Source organism: Lontra canadensis, unplaced genomic scaffold, assembly GCF_010015895.1.
Source record: "Lontra canadensis isolate GAN:19392208 unplaced genomic scaffold, GSC_riverotter_1.0 scaffold18, whole genome shotgun sequence".
Lineage (NCBI taxonomy): Eukaryota > Metazoa > Chordata > Mammalia > Carnivora > Mustelidae > Lontra > Lontra canadensis.
In genome coordinates, this window is record NW_022631012.1 from 14,622,118 (window position 1) to 14,644,215 (window position 22,098).

At 39.8% G+C, this 22,098-nt stretch overlaps 1 protein-coding gene across 4 annotated transcripts in view; it reads left to right on the plus strand.

Annotated features, from left to right (window-relative positions):
• The window catches only part of SATB2 (SATB homeobox 2), a 188,252-nt gene that overhangs the window by 16,753 nt on the left and 149,401 nt on the right, over positions 1-22,098 (plus strand). For all 4 annotated transcript variants that reach the window (XM_032860144.1, XM_032860143.1, XM_032860145.1 and 1 more), the window contains one exon: positions 13,769-13,945. In XM_032860144.1, the coding sequence (XP_032716035.1) occupies positions 13,769-13,945 (177 nt within the window). The remainder of the gene's footprint in view (positions 1-13,768; positions 13,946-22,098) is intronic.

The following is a 22,098-nucleotide window of genomic DNA, read 5'->3' on the forward strand; positions in this document are numbered from 1 at the left end:
TTTCCCAAGCAGTGATCGAAAACAGATTACAATAACAATTATACAGTCAGAAGATGCAATATCCATTTCTGCTTTAATTGAGTGAAAGAATAATAAAAACATCATTAAGAAAAATGAGGTGGACCTGTCACACAATGTACAAATTTTTAGTCTTGGAGAGGATGCAGAATAACTGAAATGCTTTTCGCTTACTTCGTTGTGTTTATTAGCTAAAATCTGTTTTGGGGGAGAGACCATTTGGTTCTTGATCCTCCCTGGGAAGTTGGGAGAGGAGCCCCTGGGAGGTGGTTGCTCAGGAGACAATTAAAAGTGCTCATTGATTTTGTCTTCGTATGATGTTTGAGAAAGGAAATAAAATTTTCTTAAATTCTACCTGAGGGGGTGAAGGTTAGGTGTGATCCCTGGGCCTGCTGTTCTTTCTTCTCTGAAGTCATAACCAGGCTGAAGGGGGGAGAGAAAGTTGAAGGTGAATCATGAGCACCCTTATTTCTTCTCTGCACACATGGGGTTGGGGGAGTTTCCATGTGTGCTCCTCACTGACAGTCCCTCAGGTCACAGAGACTGTCACTTGGGATGCATAGGCTCTGGCCTCCATTGGAAGCCACTGGAGCCATTATTAAATCCATAATCCTTTCCACTGCTGAGCCTCCAGAACTCATTCCCCGGGAGTGGAGCTTTCAGCAACTTGGAGTGAGCCGGCCGGCAGCGGCCAAAATTAGTGGCTAGTTTTCTTTCACTCTGGGCTATATTTCTTACTCTGTTCATAGAAACTGTGAGCTCCTGGCAACTTTGATGACAGTGGAGCTAGCCAGCCAGTGGCGTTAATGCCTGCTTGTTGTGGGGATACTGAAGCCACGAATAATGTTGGCCATCGGAACATTTGGAGCCCAAAGTTCGACTCTGTTGACAGAGTTAGAGAACAATATTTCTTTGATCTGTAGCTAAGAATTTTCTTGGGTTCAATATTTAAAAATCTTTCTGAGAATGGTAAAGCGAAAGGAAAAATATAGGCAGTCAACGCTTACTGGCCGAGGCCTCATAATCCCAGAACTGTCCCAAGGATAATCCCCGTTAGAGTGGAATTTATATCAAACAGCTCAAAAGCCTTTTTTTTTTTTTAAATAAGTTCAGAGAGTCTACTTAATAGCACCTTCATTAAAATACTTCTGTCAGCAAAGGGTTTTCAGTTTTAACATTTACATAACCTAGCAGCAGTGACGAATGCCACGAGCTTTAAGGGTCTATTAGTGGTTCCGTTTTTTTCTGGACTTTATAATTTAAACCTAAACATTAATTCTGGGTGGAACTTGGCATAATGTCGTTTTGCCTTGGAGGGAATTTTTGTTGTACAATTAAAAAAAGTGTTTTTTTTGTTTTGTTTTGTTTTTTTCTTTTCATGCAGTCACCTTCTCCATGTCTCCCCTTCCCCAAGTAAATAGCAGTTAAATAGTCAGGGTCTTAAAAGGGCTTATTTAAATTAAGAGGGGAAAAAAAGGATTGATTATTTTAGGTGAGTTTAACAATTTTCCATTAGTTCACGTTGTAAACTGGTGTTTTTGCTATTAACAAGAACTGTGAGGCTGATAATGCAATGAAAATATTTTTCTTCTCTCTCTCATGTATGAAATTCATGTGGTAAAATTTTAAATAAAATCAAATTTGATGACCCACGAGACTTACAAATCAATTTCTTATCTTCTTTATTAGAAGGTGAGAGATAAAAAAATATTTTACATCACCTGAAATTATCACCTTGATCAGAGGGAAGGAAGTTGGGATTTATGATTTGAGTAATAAAGTGACAGTACCCCAGAAGTATTTTGGAAAATTAAGAATGATCTTTTCTGTATGTTAATACTACGTTGGAGTTGAAATATTATGCAGATATGTGATTACAAGATAATTGTGAAATTAAAAACAAGTGAGGAAACCAGCCCTGCATTGGCGAATTGTCATCCTCTGAAAACCAGAAGGCATTCCAAACACTAGTGAGGGTGCATGCGGGGAGAAAAGTGCTCAAGGAGCAGAGTGGGGCTAGGCCAGGGTACTCATGAGGCTTTGTGCACTGTTCAGCTTCTCAGTCTCTGTTCAGACAAGATTTTATGCTATAGGGGTGGCAGGTGTAGTATTAGACTTAACACGCTTTATTATTGAGGGGGTATAAGAAGAGCATATTATTCTCTCAAAGTAAGTTATACACAGTTAAGACCCAAGTAAAGGTACTTTACAAGAGTAACTAAGGTGACCCCCCCTTTTTTTTCCCTTTTCAAATGAATCGCCAGGTAACATTCAGCTAGACTCACTCTATTTACAGGCACGTTCATATAGTAAGTTTGAGCCTTAAGCACATTTTTATAGCTAACTTATAAACCCCCCAAAACTAGAGCTTACCATTGAAGGCCTGCCATGGCTGTCACAAATGGCCATTAGCTCCCAGGAGACTTTGAGAATGAGAGCCGTGCGAAAATGCCATGACTTTGGTAATAACCATTGTTGCACATGTATTTTTTTTGCCACCATGGCAAAACCGTGGGTGGGAGGGAGGTGACCTGCGTGGTCAGGATTGATACTGTAAGCTCTCCCATGGAAATGTATAGAATTTCAATTAGCACAAGGTCAGGGTATAAATGTACCTCTTTTCACACTGTTCCGAGTGGTTAGTGGAAAACAAGCTGCAAAGTAATTCCCTTGGCCCCCCAATAAAAAGATTTATAGCAGAATAATTCTCAGCCCCATAATGGGACTGTTGTAGGTTTGTGTTTGATATTTATAAAACTGAAATACAGTCCATGTACCCAAACTAAACATTTATTGTAAACACGTTAACTGCCAAGAGCTTATATTCTGTCAAACATAATTATATTGAAGATTGATGTATAGCTTGAAAGCAAGTTTGAGGGAGACAGTTCTCTTTACCCGAGGAAAACCTCGGAGGTGCAGCTCTCTTCTCTCTTTGATAGAACTCACCAAGTCTTTCTTGCCGTCGGCCTCTCAGATATGTAATAAACACAGGCTCCCTCTTTGAAAACATATCCCTTTGTCAGTCCTACTTCTCTTAACAAAATAGATGCATTTATGTGCACGAAAACTGTGAGGTATAGTTTCTTCCATCATCTTGGCAGAGATGCAGACAGCGATGGCGAGTGGAGGAAGGGGCCACTTTCTCCGTGACGGGCAAGGCACCGCAGTCACACTGGAGCTCACCCACACATTTGAACCTCAGTTCACCCCAAAAGGAACCCTTTCTCATTGAATGCGGAGTTTGAGAAATAGTCTTAGTCTTGTCTTTTCTGTTATTTTGTGTTGAGCGGGTGAGATTAGATCTGTTTTGAAATTGGCCCTTTGGGGGCGAAACTACATTGATATGCTTGATTTGGGGGCTCAGAAGTTAATTTGAGAGTTAAAGAAATCCGGAATCCAGGGAATCTAGAGGTGGAATCTTGGAGATTGAGTTGTTTCATATCTGAGATTACCCCAGATTTAAAAAGGTGCGGTATTCTTCCAGGGTCTTTTGCTTTAATGAAGGTAGAAACTTGTATTATCTTCCTGATGAAGATTTTTTCATCCTTCTCCCCCCCCCCCCCCCCCCCCAGGAAACAAATAAATCACTTTAGGCTTTGGTGACAATTTTCAAAGATAGTTAAAAGGGGAATAACATTCCTCCTAAAGCTGGATGGTATCCTTTGGATAACATTAAGGATGAAAATAAGATTTTCAGTGGATTTATGTGCTGTAGCTTAAGTGGTCTCTTTAGGTTTTTCTAAATATTAAATTTAACATTCTCTTGGAAATTACATACATTACAAAGGGGATGTCTAAAGAATCATAAAGTGAAAAAATAATAATGAGTTTTCTCTGTTCTCTTTTTCTTATTTTAAGTAATTGCTGTAAATTTCACAGGTACACATATACTTAAAATATCTTTTCTGGGAAGTATTCCACCAGTGGGGACCTGAGTTTCCCCAGTCTGTATGCTGGGTTTTATTAACCTCGTCTCAGTCACAATAATAATATCCTACGTATTGCAATCCAAAGATCTCGGTGTACCCTTAGGGAACTGCAGAATACACACTATGATTTTGACTTTCTTGCTATCTCCTTATTCTTTCCTTTTTCTTCTAGTGTCAGCCCCTTCAAGGGCTTGCTTGCTATTACCTACCGAGGGGAGGCATTTTGGGTACCAGAACGAGAGTGGCTTATAGTGGTGACAGCTGCTTATCTAAACTCGGCTTTGTGAAATCTGCATTCACTTCACAGTGATGATTTTTACACAGCTATTAGACATCCCTACATGTTTTGCTGTTTTATCCCTAAACATAGAGAGTAGGATTTCCTCTTGTAAGGAGAAAACCTTTTATTTTTTACTATAAAAACTTCACCTTTTCAGGTTTTTATTTGATAAAAATCTCTCCAGTCTAGTATGATTTCCTTTGGGGCTTTGCACCAGTGTTTGATCTCAATTTTTAATAATTTTGGTGAGTTAAACTCCCCAAAGAAAACATGCTTGTGCTATGAAATATTCCCACTAGAAATCTGGGTAGTCTTGTCTTATTGAGAGCCGAGTGCTTGATTCCTTTATTAATTTCTTGCTAGTGAACCTCAGTACAGTTAACCTTTCCTTAACACTACACTGGAGAAATCAATCAAGGATTTTTTAATTTTAATTGTTAAATTAGATAGAATAACATTTAGGCAAATCTCAAAACTGGAGATGATAAAGCAAATGTTGGTAAAAAGATAGTTTTTATTGACTCTATTTCTGACTTTTGGGACTCTAAGTTGCAAATAGATTTTCCAGAGAGGATAGTAAGAATGAGGGCAGCACCACCTACATCTCACTTAAACACTACCTGAAAAGTTATCTTCTCAGAGGCCTCTAAAATAATATTTTACATTATGACAGGCAGAAGAAGTCTTAGCATTAATGAATTATGGTATAGTTATTTTAACAAGCCATTGAGTCTCAAGACTCCATAAATGCATTGATAACCCACTGTGAAAAGAACCTCAAAAATTATTTTGAACTAAGGGATACTTCATGTTTGAACTCCTCTGTGATCATCAAACTTACATATTCTACTCCAAATTTTTTTCGAGTTGGGGGACGCCTGGGTGGCTCAGTTGGTTAAGTGACTGCCTTTGGCTCAGGTCATGATCCCAGGGGCCTGGGATGGAGTTCCGCATCGGGCTCTCTGCTCGGTGGAGAGCCAGCTTCTCCCTCTGCCTCTCCCTGCTGCTCCCCCTGCTTGTGCTCTCTCTCTCTGACAAATAAATAAGTAAATTCTTTAAAAAAAATTTTTTTTTTTTAAATTTTTGGGTCAGTAAACATTTTTGTTGGTCTGATTTAGAAAAGATGTTGTGGCTCTTCAGTGCCGGCTCTGTGGGACTATGGATCAGACCCCCAGGGTTCCAGGATGTGTCTGGTCCCAGAGCACAGTGCTGCTAGCCACTTGAGTCCTACACCAATAGACTGCGATGCCTTCCTGATAATAAACCAACAGTGTCTGTCCACAGAGGTCCCATGCAGCCCTGCGGTCTGGCGGACTTCCCCTGGAGAGCATGGAGTGAGCTCCTGAGTCCACTCGTGTGGATTGTTTCTTAGAAAGCTCTTCTCTTGTGTTGATGCTGAATGCAGTGCAGTGGGCTACCGTGGTGTGACACGTTCAGCGGGGAAGTAACGGGAAAAACCCAGAGCTGACATTACCTCTTAATGGTGGTTATGAATGTCTAGCTGGAATTAACATTTTGTTAAACTGCACCAACATTTATTTTGGACTCGCTGTAAGTCAGGCTCAGGGATGGGGTGGGCAGTGAGGGAGCGAAGAGACTCTCTCATTCCAGCCCATGTTGGAGAAGGAAAAGGCAGGCCTCTCATTCACTCCCACTGGACATTCCCGACATCAGGGAATTGAGTTCCGCGGGTCAGGCTTGCTATGGCCTGGTTCCCAGGTGTAGCTCAGGCTTCTTTGTTTAGATAAGTAGCCACACTGTGCCTCCTGTGTGCCTGAAAAATCCTGTTTTGCAAACGGCCTGGCCAACTTGATCCTGCTACCACATTTCTATAAATGAGGCGTATTGAAGACACGGAGTTTATCCTGCAGCTTCAGATCCGACTTGAGGTTGGATTGTGATCTCTCAGTCTGGGGACAGGCCTGGAAGACCAGAACCCAACTCCTCTCCCTACCGCTTTAAGCGCAGTTTGAGCCTTTAGGGTGGTAAGTGAGAGAGGACTAGGAGTTCAGGCGGCTGTCCCACCCTTGGCCTATTTTTGTTGTTATCTCCCAAAGTTAAGATCTGCCTCAGGGGCTGCAAGGTAGTGTCTGGTTTTACTAGACAGGATTCTGAGAATAAAGTATTTCTTGGTAATCTTACCTCCCCACCACACTTCCCTAAAGGGAGAGAGGTGTCAAGGAGCATTATTGTTGAAACTTTATTTGGAGATCTAAACTTGAGTTACAAATAACTGGGTCATGGATGAACATGAAATAAAATTTCTGCACATATGACTTAATATGCTCTTGGAGTCATTATTATTAAGGGCAAATTTTGCCCTTCTCCATAGTTGTAGGATTAACTGTGTTCCTCCTCTTCTGAATGATGCGGGTTGCCCCCTCTCTGTCAGCTCTTGCTTCTTCAGTAAGAGTTAAAAAAGAAAGCCAAAACAAAGACGAATGAATCCTTCAGAGAATCTTTGTTCTCAAGCAAGGATCAGAGAGAAACTTTGGAAAGTGGAGCAGTTCACGGGAGCCTAGAGGACCTCCAGTCCACCTGTGCTAGTCTCCCTTGCCCCCAGATGTTTTTGCTCCCCTGCCACACCAAGCCTGGTGAAACTTTTTTTTTTCTTCTCAATCACATTACCCGAAATTCTTTCCATTCAAAGTTAATATAGGATACAATGAGTTTCTTTTACAATGAAAATATATTCAAGGAGATTAAAGGACTGCTAAACCATTCGAACAGTAAACTGTAGCATCTTTTTATCTATTAATCTCTTTGGAATTTTTGAGCTCAGCCCCTGGGGAGAATAGGAGGCTGGAGTGGAATGGTGGAATGTGGAGCCTCTGGTTACCTTAGCTCAGGAGGTTGGGTGCCTGGGAGAGGACCTCAGGGGCACAAAAGAGGAGAGTGAGAAAGACACACTTGATCCATCTTGAAATTTTGCCTGGGACCCCTAGAAGGAGGTGAGGGGCACCCTATTCTTTCTTTTTGTTTCTCACTGCAATCTTGATACTTGCCTTTATTGTTTTAGGGTGGGAGGAAGAGTCTAGAAGCTAATCTTGAAGGTTAACATTGAAGTTATTCCTTGTATGTGACTCAGGGTGTGTGTGTGAGAGAGAGAGAGAGAGGGAGAGAGGGAGAGAGAGAGAGAGATAGAGAGATAGAGATGGAGAGGGGAAGGGGAAGGGGAGGGAGAATGAGGTTTTAGAGCAAGTAAATTGTTTTGTTCTTTTAATAAATCTGCAATAAGAAATGGTAGTTGCCGCCCCTCTGTTCTCTCCCAGTCCTCCGGTAGACCCTGTATGCACTCTCGGTTTACACGGTAGAATTTTGTTTCAGTGTTTCAGGGTTCTGTGATTTATTGATTGTGGTGGTTGCTAAGTGTGGTTCTTTACTCCAGGTTGAGTTTTATACAAAGAGCAGATATGAGAGGCTCTGCCCTCAAGCCTTTGTAATCTTCAATTAGCCCTGGGACCTTCTCAGGTGATAGAACCAGATATGCAGTCAGCTTCAGGGAAGGGAGTGGGCCCTGTGGCTGCCCTGCTTCTGGAAACAGACTGTTTCAGGAGCCCCCGGAAAGAGAGGAGAAAGGCTGGGCTCCTATCCCCTTAGACTGGCTTCTGTCATTCAGGGGGCAGGTCCAGGAATGAGGGTGGACCCAGGAGACAAAGGGACCTGGGTAGAGGCTGGAGCCCACTCACCTCCACTAGAGCATGACTCATTATTCGAGCCTTCCTTTGTCTGTGAGTGACTAAGGGCAGATTCCTGTCTGATTCCTCCTGTGTGCCTAGCTCAGTGCCTCCCACGTCGAAAGGGGAATTCACTTTTAAGCGATGCATGTCACCCGTTGGACTTCACGAGCAGTGAAGGGGTCTTTACTAGAAGGCCAAGCCTTTGAATTTTGTGGGTGTGGGTTTCCAAGTGTAGTTTTCCATCCCCAAGAAAGCAGCATGCCTGGACTTTAGAGTTGGCTAACCTGAAGGGTTCTCCTTGTGCCTCTTGAGCATGTTACTTATTTTCCCAGGGTTGGTTTCCTCAGTTGTTAGATGGGAATAATGCTGCCCCGTCATCGTCTAACGGTGGGGAGGAAGATAAAGGTACGCATGTATGCTAGAGTGTGTGGTGTGTTGGCAGGTGCCATGCCAGTGACAGGTTTGTTTTGGGTGGCTTTGTGGAAAGCGGTGTAATCCTGTCCTCCAGACCCTGGCCACTGGACCTTCTTTCAACTTTCATTGTGGAGGTGAGCTCTGCAGAGCACTACAGGATACTTGTTCCTTGGGTCACTTTGATGGCAGTGTTGGGGCATTTCCTGAAGGCTGTTTAAAATGAAGGGAAGGGGAAGGAAGCCTTTCCCTTATGAGAGAAGTTGGATTATTAGAGTTAGGAATAAAACAATGGCCCACACTTCCCTTGGTGATGCAGAGATGTCACGTTAGATTTTGGAGTTTAACCAATAGCACATCTGTCCTCAGGTCTCCTAAGATCTGGAACATTGAGGAAAGATAACTGAGGGGCATCCAAGAAATGCTCAAGACAATTGAACAATTGTCTTAGTTATCAGCTTGTGATGACTTTATCATGTGTCAGAAAAACCATTGTATATGTCTGTGCTGGCAGATTGCTTAGAGCAGCTCTCCTAGAAATATCATAGGAGACACGTGGACTGTTTTAAATTTTCTAATAGCTTCATTTAAAAGAAGTTAAACAGGGGCACCTGGGTGGCTCAGTGGGTTAAAGCCTCTGCCTTCAGCTGTGGTCATGATCCCAGGGTCCTGGATCAGCCACAGGCCTGCTTCCTCCGGTCTCTCTCTATCTCTCTGCCTGCCTCTCTGCCTATTTGTGATCTCTGTCTGTCAAATAAATAAATAAAATCTTTAAAAAAATAAATAAATAAAAGAAGTTAAACAGGTGAAATTGATTTTGATGATATATTTTATTTAACTCAGGGCATCCAAAATATTTCTCCCTGCAGCTGATTTTTAAAAATTATTTATGCTATATTTATTTGTTTTTTGGTATTAAATCATTGAGATTGAGTGTGTATTTTATACTTACAGCACATCTCCATTCATCACTAGTCATTTCAAGGTTTTAGTTGCCACATGTGGCTAATAGCTATCGTAGTGTAGGGCAAGCAGCTTTGGAGTATAGAATGTTTTTAAAGCTTTCACCCTTTTGCTTGGGGCACATTGAACATCTTAAGGAATTCAGTGATTATGAGTATCATTTTTATTCTGAAGAAAAGCTTTTTAGTGAGTTTCGTGATCATTGATTATGGACCCTGAAAAAAATGATTGGTTTCTTATTTTGTGTTAATGGCACTAATTACTGGTATGAATACTGATTTTGAAAAAAAGAAAAACAAGAAAAAAAGGAAAACAGGTTCCATTGTTTGAGAGAGGCCAGAAAACTACTTCACAATGCTTTAATCCTCACGACAACTCTGTGATGTAGATATTTTTATTTGCATATTACCTGGGAGGAATTTGAGCCTCAGAGAGGTCAAATAAATTACCCAAGGTCACTACAATAGGCAAAGAATGACCGTGCCAGGATTTGATCCTAGAGTTCCCTGCCTGCTGTGGCAGAGCTGGTCACCACCACGTTTGACCATCTCCCCTTTGTCTCTATTCCCATGGCCGCTGTGGCGAAGATTAGGTTACCTTTATCATCACACACACTTCTTCAGAAATAATGTCACAATGAAAATGACAATTTGAGCGTTGGAACTAATGACAGTTGGGAGAATGCATTTTTCTAGTGGAAGGAATCTCCGGCTTACTTTGTCCCTGTGACAACAGAATTCTCTTTTGTCCCAACTGTCAGAACAACTCTTAATTCCTAGCCAATGGCTGGGACTGTGTGCCTGTCCTTTAGATAAACTACCTGCTTAACATGCCACAATTGTAAAAAGCTTAGGGAGGCTTATAATCAAAGGGTTCAAAGTTCCCTACTTGATCATATGGAAATGGGTCTGTGCTACAATAAAAGAGAAATAATGCCAAAAGTTCCAGATACAGCACTAGAATCAGAGTTTTTTTTCTTTTTTTTCTTGATCATTTCTAAATTTTGTTATAAATACATTTCAGTTTTACATTGTTATTCTTTTATTGGAACCTGCCTTTTAATTCTTCTCATACTTAGTTTATTTTTTGAATTGCTTTCAAATACTCTCCCCATCTTTTCAGCCATTGTCACTTCTTCCTTCCTTCCTTCCTTTCTTTCTCTCTCCCTCCCTCTCTGTTTTTCCCTCCCTCCCTCCCTCTCTCTCGCTTTCTTTTTTTCTTTTTTTCTCTCTTTTTGCCTAGAGAGAGTGAGGGGGGGCACCAAATGGATGTCTTTTCTTATTATACCTACTCACCCTTATTTAGTTTTCTTTCCCAGGGATTTGCTGTTTTTAAGTTTTTAAAACCTATGCCTTAATTTCTTTTTCCTCATATTTGACCCCAACTGAATTGTTTTACCATTTTTCATTTCTCTTGCTGTTGTCACTAGTAGTCATACCTATTTTTCCTCTTCTTTTGTAAAAAATGTGTTTCACTGTACAAATTTCATAATTGTTTAGATCTATACAATCCTATAAAAGTACTTTTTATATAGCCTCTTTATTTTTTAAATGCTCATATATATGTGCTTTCAGAGTAAATTCTGTTGTCAGACATTTATGATTAATATTTTATTTCATAAATGACCTCAAAGGCCTTTTCTCTCCTCCCCTCCTCCCCTCTTTTCTTTCTTTCTCCCTTTCTCTCTCTCTCTTTCTTATTTTCAAAATAGGTGATGCTTTTTGACTTGAAGAAGTTATTGCTCTGATGTCAGATAACAATTGCTTTCTTTAATCACTGAACTAAAATGTTTAGGAAATATTTTGGTAACTGACACTTTCAAAAAATAAGTTCCTGAATGGCATAGACACCTGTGCTTTAATGTTGTATCTCATATCTCACTGAATGAACTGTTAATATTATTTTCAAAAATTAATAGGGTCTTAGGTTTTTTTTAGTTGATCATAGACTTAAGAATGATTTATGGTTCCTAAGTAATGGATACATGATAGCTTCTGGGGGTAGCTGGATTCGCTGAAAGACCTTATCTGTGATTCCCAGATGTGTGACACTCAGATGTTGACATTAGGAACTGCACATGATTTTAAGCGTTGAAACTTATGTACACATAGGTATTAGTGATGAAGTAGCTTATGGCACCACTGACTGTATGGCCCTATGTGTGCATACGCTGAAATCATTGAAAGTAGAAATCAACCCGCTTCCTTGGGCAAAGATCTATACCAGTATGTAAGAGTTAAAAGGTCTAAATGGGGGCTGCTCCCTGCTGGGAAGGACTCTGGTGGATAGATCCTGTACAATGCCATGATGCTTGCTCAGGAAGATTTTACAGCCCCTTCAGCTGCGTTGAGGGCAGGAGCCACATCAGACTTGTACCTGCTTGCATTCTGCAGCCACAGGGGTTACCTTGCACACAATAGGTGTTCAGGGAATAAAAATTGGATAAATGAATGAGCACAAAGATAATTTGGAGGCACTGTAATTTATATATTCATTTCATGTCTTACCTACATTTGGGAATAAATTGGGCATAAATAAGTAAGCATCTGATAGGCAAGTACTGGTCACAATTCTAAAAAAATATTTTATAAGGCATCATGGGGCCAGGCTAAATTCCCTTGTTTGTCGAAAATGATCAGTCTGTTCCGCCCTTATTTCCTATTTTCTATAAATCTATACCTTAGATAGTGTATTTGCTACAAACAATAATGCTGTCTTATTGTTCTTAAGAGTGAACACGGAGTTGATAGTTGTCCCGGGGAATGGTATGGTGTGACCTGTTAGACTGTTGTGCTGGCTTAATAATAATTACCGTGATCCTTAATGATAACAATTCTTAATGAGTATTATTATTGTTAATAATGATTATATTTAATAATTACACCCTATACTTATTATCTTTAATAATAATAATTAGCACGTGGGAACCAGTTGCACCATTGTATTATCTTTAGAACAAAAATCTACATCTGTGACCTGGTAGTTTGCAGAGTGTCTGCTCCCACCCTCTGCTTTCCAGATCAGAGTGAGTCAGGAGGCTTCTAGGGGCTAGGCAGGGGGAGGGGCTTTTACAGAAACTCCTGTGTCCTCTGTGTCTCACAGGCAGAGCTCCGGCGTGTCATTTACACAGAGGTCTTATCTTTATTGTGAAGTGTCTTCAGCAGTGACCAACCGATTGTCCACCTCCCCCCTGTCTCGGCTTACCCACCTGTCCCTCATAACTTTTGGTTTTCTTGCAAGAAGAGAGAAGACCCAGAACAGATCTTATTCCATAACATACTAATTTGTGTGAATTACATGGGGCAGAGTCCATGTTTATTACTTGTATGTTGGTAAAACTTTGATCTTCTTATGCCTTGGCTATGTTTAGATTTAAATGCCTGTATGACTTTTTTAAAAATAAAAAAACAGTTTATAAAAAATCTTGGGCGAATTAAACATTTTTTAGCTTTTCACACTTTGATACAAAGCAGAGAAATATTTCAGTGACAACAGATTTCAACAGATTTTCAACTAGACTAATTTGCTTTATTTTTTAGAGTAGTTTACTTTTCTCTGAAAACACAAGAAGAGATAATTCCCTTAATAGGGGTAGCTGGTGTTAATATGTTAAATAATAATTTAAAAAAGGACCGAGTTTTACATTTGTATGTATATTTTGACATAAGTTAAATGCCAGTTAAGATTTTCCTGAGCGGGATATTTTCAGGCTCATTGGTGACCTGTTTGCCAGGACTTAGATAGAAGATACAAGAGGGACCTTTAAAAAATTCCCATTGACTTTCTTAGACATATTCACATGATAGCTTAGGCCCAGAAATCAAATATTCCTCCCTCCTAGGTAACTTACAGCATTTGCAGACAAAAGCAGATCTGATCTGGAAATACTAGTCCTGATTCATAGTTAATGATAAAACCATAGACATGAAGGATATGAGGGTCTGGAAGGTCACCTTGACCTCCGCTTTGTGCCAGCTCTGGAGTCAGGGTCTCAGTCAGGATACCTCTGATGGGCACACTCCACATTTTTTTTTTTAAAGATTTTATTCATTTATTTGACAGATAGAGATCACAAGCAGAGGAGAGGGGCAGGCAGAGAGAGAGGAGGAAGCAGGCTCCCTGCCGAGCAGAGAGCCCCAAGCGGGGCTCGATCCCAGCACCCCGGGATCATGACCTGAGCCAAAGGCAGAGGCCTTAACCTACTAAGCCACCCAGGCGCCCCCACACTCGACAGTTTAATGACTGGCATCTGAGGGCTTCTGCCTTTGCCCAGGGCAATTCTGCTGCAGTCTGATAGTAATAAGGAAGGGAAAAAAAAATCCACAGCTTTCCCATTAGGCCCATCCAACTAAGAGGCTTGTTTAATCTAAACCATTGTCGATCACAGATGAGTAACTTTTATAACTGTCTCTTCCCTTCTCATCATGGTGACTGAGATTTGCTTTGTAATGTTTGTGTTTTGCTCTTGAATTTTGTCTCTCCAGGTTTGATGATTCCTGTCTTTTGTGTGGTGGAGCAGTTGGATGGCTCTCTTGAATATGACAACAGAGAAGAACACGCGGAGTTCGTCCTGGTTCGAAAAGATGTGCTTTTTAGCCAGCTGGTGGAGACCGCGCTCCTGGCCCTGGGGTACTCCCACAGCTCCGCAGCTCAGGCACAAGGTATTACCGCGTGTCCCCTCCCCTCCGGTGCCTCTGTGTGTCATGATTTGAGGAAGAACGCAATTCCTGAAATAATTCTCCAAACAAGGGTTGGAGGAGAATGGTCAGGTCTAACATCTTTTCCAAACAGCTAGCAGTGGAATGTTCCTTGTTGCGTATTGTTTGAGTGCTTCGGGAAGCATTTGACCAGCACCTCTAGAGCCACCAAAATAAACTCATATGTTGAAGTGATCATCGTAGGTTTGTTGGCACTGAGAGTTGCTGTTATTTTCTCTAAGTGCCTACAGTGGGGTTCTCAGAGTGCGGAGGTGTCTGATCCTAACTTATCCAAACTTGAATACGTGATTTATAAGATTTTGGTTTTCTAAATTTATTTCTTGCGTTGGGCCTGCAGCTTCTGCACTTTACAATCAGCTTTCTAATTAAGTACAAAAAATTACCAAACTTTTGTATCTTTGAAAACTGCTCTGTAGTTTCAGGGTAGTCCATTCAGTAAAACAAAAGCAAAAAACCAAAATGAAACAAAACAACAACAACAAAAATAATAACAACAACAACAACAGCAGCAAAAATCTCAGTGTCTTTGTGATCAGTTCATTTTATCTATTTAACTAATCATTAAAATTGCATCTCGATTTCTGCGTGTATTGTACAGACCCGGCGAGCCCATTGTGAGCTTGTGCTGACAGAACAAATAACATAAAAACATCCCCCAAACCTTGAAAAATAGGAAAAAAAAATTGACCCAATGGAATGATGATTATTGTATTTCAGCTGAAATGATTGAATTGTACAATTTATGATAATGGTTATAACCAAAGGAGAAAAATGTGTTAAATTCAGGTCTTGCTTCATATATTAATTTTCTATATTACTGTTCTTACTTAACATTGGTATATGTGCCACAGATTTGCAAACTTTTTTTATGAGTCCCTCTTCATACAATTCCTAGGAATTGTCAGTCAGAGCCTCCATTTATTCAGATGAAAAAAAGGTAAGAGATTAAGTGATATATACAAAGTTGTAAACATGGCGAACAAGGACATGGGATTTAATATCCACGCCCTTGACTCTGATTCTGTGAGCAGATCATCACTGTCCAAAAAATGCTTAAGTATTTAAATTAGATTTTAATTCTACCAAGAGAGTGACCCATCTGAAACCAGGGGTCAAGAATGTTTTCCCAGGGAGGCAGTAACCCCGTGCATCACTCTGAGCCCAAGCGTGGTCTGAAACCGAGCGCTTGGCCTGCCGGGTGCCGTAATGACAGCTGAACTGTCGAGTCCACTGCTTTCAAAGCAGCGTGATAAAGGATGATTCATTTCCTTTCTCTGACGACTTTCTTTCTTCTGTAAGGGATTCAGGATTTGATCCCGAGCAAATTGCATACTGGGCACCATCGCTTTTATTTTATGCCATGTGCCTAAATGAAATAAAGGAGACCCGCTTTTTCCCCCCCATAAACTTTTCATGCCATTTTAGGGACATTTTTTTCTGAATGTAAAGGTCATTGTGTCCCACGGCTTGCGTCCCGGTGTGCCAGCTTCCTGTTTGACAGGCCTATCCATCTCAGTTAGCACGGCTGCTCAACGCGCCGTGAGCTCACATGTGGAGCCCAGAGCACTAAGTGGCCAAGATTTGATTCTTGGCACATGCTCAGGGAGGAGGCTCGCAGGAAGTCTGCACCAGGGAGCCCCACTGTTCCATTCAGTGATGCGGACTGAGAGTTCTACCCAGCAAGGTGAGGCAGACGCACTAGCAAGGGATATGGTCTCCAGCGGAGATTAAACAGCAGAAGAGTCAAAAGCAAATATTTACTTCCTCAAAGTTTTTGAAAACCATGGCTAAAAAATACTGAATATTACACTTTTAAAAAGTTGAAGCAACATTCTGAAGGTTAGCTCTAGATCACAGCCACTACCTTCTTTTGTAGGTAAACTGAGGTTTTAGCCCTAGGTCCATACTGTAATTTTAGAGGGGAAAAAAATTACAGTTTGTTTAGGTTTATATTAGGCTGCTGATCTCTGCTTTGGATAAAGGGAAAAACTGGAATTGTTTATTTTGAAATGAATGTATTAGATATATGTTGTCATTCAGACCATTAAACATGGGCAATTTGCTGCATGTTTATTGTAGACCAAACAGAGTACATGGTAAGACTGGTCATCTGGGGGCACCTGGTTGAGGCTTCTGCCTTCGGCTCGGGTCGTGATCCCAGGGTCCTGGGATCGGGCCCCGCGTTGGGCTCTCTGCTCAGCGGGGAGCCTGTTTCCCCCGTCTCTCTCTGCCTGCCTCTCTGCCTGCTTGTGATATTTGTCTCTCAGATAAATAAATAAAATCTTAAAAAAAAAAAAAAAAAGACGGGTCATCTGTGTGCTGGACAAGCGGCAGAGTGAGAGAAAGCCAGAGAAGGAGGTAGAACAAAATATGACTGCCTGTTTGAAGTCTGAGTTTGTATGGGTCTAGTTTCCTGTTTTGTTGTGATTTTGTTTGTTCATTGTTCAGAGTCATTGGGTGACCTAGCAAATGCATTTGCAGCAGAGAAACTGAGGGTTTCTGAACAACTTCTTCCAATGTTGGAAAACTTGGACAGAACTAAACTGCAAGGAGAGTGGGTTGCTTGAGCCAATATTATTTATTCATTTATCTGTTTATGTATTTATTTATAAAAGATTTATTTATAAAAGATTTATTTCTTTATTCTAAAGAGGGAGAGCACATGAATGGGTTCGGGGGTAGGGGAAGAGGGAGAGAGAAGGAGAGAATCCTAAGCAGGCTCTGTGCTCAGAGTGGAGCCTGATGTGGAGCTCGATCTCACAACCCTGAGATCATGACCTGAGCTGAAGTCAAGAGTCAGGCACTTAACTGATTGAGCCAGCCATGCACCCGAGCCTGTTTTAAAAACTGAGGTTCATGAGACATTTTTTGTTTAAATTTTGGCATGACCAGAAAAGAGTTTCAATAATTGAATTGGATAGTATTCAAATTGCCTTGAAAAGAGAAAATACATTAGCAATGTCATTATTTTGGAGTGATACTCAGGTCCTAATGACAAAATAGTAAACCTGTGCTTTTGTGAGTGTGGGATGGTCAGTTTCTTTTTTGGGAGTCATTCCCTCCAAGTGAGTTTGGGAGACTTTATTAAGAAAGAATATTTGCTTCTAAAGGATGATAGAAGTTCCACTAAAATGGAGGTCAGGGATAGTAGCCTTTATTTGAAGCCACATCTTGGGACTCAAGAGACGATAAGGGCAAAAGATACTGTCATAAATGATGGGCATGGTGCTTCTAACTGAGCCAAACCCTCCATTTCCCAGGACACATACTATTAACTCTGTGATTCTCAGGGATGAGAGAGATCCAGGATATATCTGACCTGCTGTTTTGCATATGCAAAAAGTGAAAAGATGCCAGGCTTTTTGCTTTTCCTGGCATAGGTAGCCTAAGAGCTACTGAATAGCAAGCACATTTTATTGTAGACTTTGATGAGTCTTGTATCTCTGAATCAAAAGCCTTCCAGTTTTGGAAGAGGGGTGTTAACCTAGGGAACTACTACATAGTAACCCTACCCACTCCCCGAAATTAAACTTGGTCATTCCCTTCCTTCTTTCCTTTTCATCCTTTCAGTTCTGCCCCACATGGCTTTGGGTAATAGCTATGGATCTCTTGAGAGTTCTCTATCCTAAGTAGCTATTTATAGGTACTAACGTGGATGGTGGGTTTGGGGAGGTGGCAGTGAAAGCAACGTGATTCCTCACTGTGCACATTTGATTAAAATTATAAGTGGGCATCTTATTTCTCCTCTGCTTCCTATAAATTTTAAAGTAACCTTTAGAATTTTATTTATATATATTTTTATTGAGGCATAATTGACATAAATATATAACATAATGATTTGATATTTGTGTATATTGTGAAATAATCACTCCAATAAGTCTAGTTAACTTCCATCAACATACATAGTCATAGAATTTTTTCCCTTGGAAACTTTTAAGATTTACTTTCTTCCCAACTTTCAAACGTACAATACGGTGTTATTAACTGTCATCACCACACTGTACATTATATCCCCAGGACTTATTTTTTTCATAGCTGGAAGCTTGTGCCGTTTGACTCCCTCACCTATTTTGCCCACCCTCACCCCCACCTCTGGCAACCACCCATCTGTTCTCTTGTTTTTTTTTAGTTATTAGTATTTTTTTAAGATTCCAGTTAGAAGTGAAATCATATCATACTGTCTTTGTTTGACTTATTTCACTTAGTCTAATGTCCTGAAGTTCCATCCATGCAGTCACAAATGACAAGGTTTCTTTCTTTCTTAAGGCTCAATAATACTTGTGTATGCATATGTGTATACCTCATTTTCTCTATCCAAGCATCCACTGACGGACACATAGATTGTTTCTATGTCTTGGCTTTATAAATAACGCTGCAGTGAATGTGGCCATTCATATCTTTTCAAGTTCATTCGTTCTTTCTTTCTTTTTTCTCTCTGTCTCTCTCTGTTTCTTTCTCTCTCTCTCTTTCCCTCCCTCTTTCTTCTTTCTTCCTTCCTTCCATCCATCATTCCATCCTTCCTTCCTTCCTTCCCTCCTTTCTCTCTCTTTCTCTCTTAGGGTTTTCTTTATTTGGGTAGATACCCAGAAGTGGAATTTCTGGGTCATATGGTAGTTCTATTTTTAATTTTTTGGGGGAACCTCCATGCTGTTTTCCACAGTAGCTGCACCAGTTTACATTCCCACCAACAGTGCACAAGTGTTCCCTTTACTCCACATCCTTGCCAAAACTTGTTATTTCTTGTCTTTTTGATATTAGCCATTCTAACAGGTGTCAGGTCATATCTCACTATGGTGTTGGTTTGCATTTCCCTGATAAGTAGTGGTGTTGAGTCTCTTCTCATGTCCCCGTTGACCATCTGTATGTCTCTGGAAAAATGCATGTTCACATTCTCTGTCCATTTTTTAATCAAGGTTTTTTTTGTTTTGTTTTGTTTTGTTTTTTACTTTTAGTTTGCATGACTTCTTTATATATTTTGGGTATTAGCCCCTTATCAGATAAATGATTTGTAAATATTTTTTCTCATTCAGCAGGTTACCTTTTTGTTTTGTTAGTGGTTTCCTTTGCTGTGCAGAACATTTTTAGTTTGATGTGGCCCCACTCGTTTATTTTTGCTTTTGTTGTCAGATCCAAAAAATAATCTCCAAGACTTATGTCAAGGAGCTTACTGCACGTATTTTCTTCTAAGAGTTTTATGGTTTCAAGTTTTACATTCAAGTCTTTAATCCATTTTGACTTAGTTTTTTTGTGTGGTGTAAGGTAGTGGTCCAGTTTCATTCTTTTGCATATAGCTGTCCAGTTTTCCCGACACCATTTGTTGAAGAGACTGTGCTTTTCCCAATGTATATCTTTGGCTTCTCTCTTGTAAATTAATTAACGGTATACACATGGGTTTATTTCTGGTCTCTCTATTCTGTTCCATTGATCTGTATGTCTGTTTTTATGCCAATACCATACTGTTTACTATACCTTTGTACTATAGTTTGAGATCAGGAATGTGTTGTCTCCAGTTTAGTTCTTGTTTCTTAAGATTGTAAAATTTAGTTTTAACCAGAAAATTTTATTTAGAAGCAAACATGCTGAGCAACAAATAAGCAAAAATTCTTTCTGGCTTTATTTTTGGGTTCGTGAGTATATAAAAATTACGGAAAAGAAGGAGTATTAATTACCATTTTTTTCTCATGTTGGAATAATAATAATAATTTATACAATCATTTAAAATGTTATTTTAAAAAAGTGATGCAAAAGTGCATTTAGTACTATGTTATGTGAATCAAGGAGTGCCAGATTCAGTCTTAATTATGTAAAATTATACATATATGCATAGAAAAAAGACAAAGGAAATCTATTCAGATGTCATCATTGTGGGTAGTGGGATTCTATGGTAGTGGGATTGCCTTCTTTTTCTAATCAGTAAGAATATATAAGTATGAAATTCTGCTTTCTCCATGAATTCTCTTAATAAATAGGAATTTGTTATTTTTACCTTATTACCCAATTTTGATAAGCAGTTCACTTTGTCCCTAATGTATCCATAAGTGTGAAAATTTGTCTATGATACAGATGTATTTCTTTCGTTTTTATTGGTTTAAGATGAAAAATAGAATACGTCTTTAATGAGTCCCTGTGATGTATAAATAAACCCAAGGGATTTCTTAAGAGTCTTAACAGTGCTAAGTAATATTAATTGAGCGGTTATAGTATGCCAGGCACTATTCTAAAAGATTCGCATGTACTGACTCATTTAAATATTGCAATAGCTTTTTGAAGTAAGTCATATGTTCCCCCATTTCACAGATGAGGAAACTGAGGCAAACAAAGAAGAGAATTAACTTTCCTGGGCACACAGGGCTATGGATGGAAGAGCTGAGATATGAAGCCCAGGGATCCAACCCCAGAGTCAGGGCTGTTCTGTGATAGCCATGATCAGTGGGAGTTTGGAGTTGGGGTAGGAGGCAATTCTTATTTAATGCTTGCTCCTCAGGTACCTGCGTGGCTCAGTGGGTTAAGCCTCTGCCTTTGGCTTAGGTCATAATCTCAGGGTCCTGGGATTGAGCCCTGTATCCAGCTCTTTGCTCGGTGGGGAGCCTGCTTCCTCTCTCTTTGCCTGCCTCTCTGCCTACTTGTGATCTCTCTGTCAAATAAGTAAATAAAATCTTAAAAAAAATTAATAATGCTTGCTCCTTACTCTTTGACATAAGTCCTAAAAGGCGGGACTTTCAGATTGGGTGCTTACTGAGTACATAAGGATTCTATCTATCTATCTACCTACCTACAAAAGAGTGTGGGAAGGGCACAGAGGGAGAGGGAGAAAGAATCCCAACCCCAGTCTATGCAGGTCTAAATCTCACGACCCTGAGATCAAGATCTGAGCTGAAATCGGTCAGATGGTCAACCAACTGAGCCACTTAGGCACCCCAGGATTATATTTATTTGATAATGATAAATTATACTTGGAGATACTTTTTCAAGGCAACTGAGACACCTTTCATTAAGAACAAACAAAAAAAACCAAATCTCCTAGAATTGTTGTCTATTGAAGCCAATTCCTAAAACTAAATAGAGGCTTATAGTCGGTTGAGTAATTCAGATATACTGTTCCTACTTGTGAAGCCTGAATGATTCTTGATATGAAAATAAAGCATATCCTCAGCAATTCTGATTTTCAAATTAATTAATTAAATAGTATTAAATGCCTACCACGTTCCTGTCCTTATTCTAGGTTCTGGGGATAAGGAACTGAAAAAGAGTCTTGCTTTCATCGAGCTTACATTTGGTAGTTCAGTAACATAAGAAAGGTTTCGTACATAGATTATTACTTGATTTTTGATCCTCTGAGTTCAGAAATATCGAATACTGAGGTTCAGAGAATAGAAATACCTATAAGATCTGTTTACAAGTTTAGTGCTAATTTGTAACTAAATGTTCATTTTATTCTTAAAAAAAAAAAAGAATTATTTTTCTTAGTTTTTGGAAGTAGGTGACCAGATAGAAAATATGGGTTAAAATTTCCAGAAAATTCTTGCTTTGCCTCATTAAAAGAAAACTATTTATTTGCCACTTCTGTCAGATGTTGTCTCCATTTTCAAAATAGGCCTGTTGTTGGCTTTTTATTGGTGAAACTCTTGTGTTCTCAGTGGCCCATTTTTTTAGAACACGAGGGTGGTACTTGTAGGCATTTAGTCAATGTCGAAAGACTGAACAAATGGATTGAAGGTATTATTGATTATCCTGGAGAAATATATGCAGTTCTAAAAGGTGCCAGTTTACTCTCTTCAATAATTATATCTGGACTCATGAAGTAGAAACTATTTTGTTCCCTTAAAACAGAGTGATGCATAGCACAGTGTTAAGTCTACAGGAATTCAAAAATGCTTGTTGACAGTGAAAACGGGTATTTTTAAGGTTCATTTTTACTAAAATTTATCCATGAAATTTATTTTTCCTTGTGTATCACTGTGAAGTTGGCTCCTATTTATGAACTAGCTATTTTTATCAGAAGTAAAATATGATTTGACTCCTTAGCAATCAGCTTCATCATTTCCAGATTATTCCGAGTCCTCATCCCATGGGCAGTGCTGTTTTGACTCCATTCA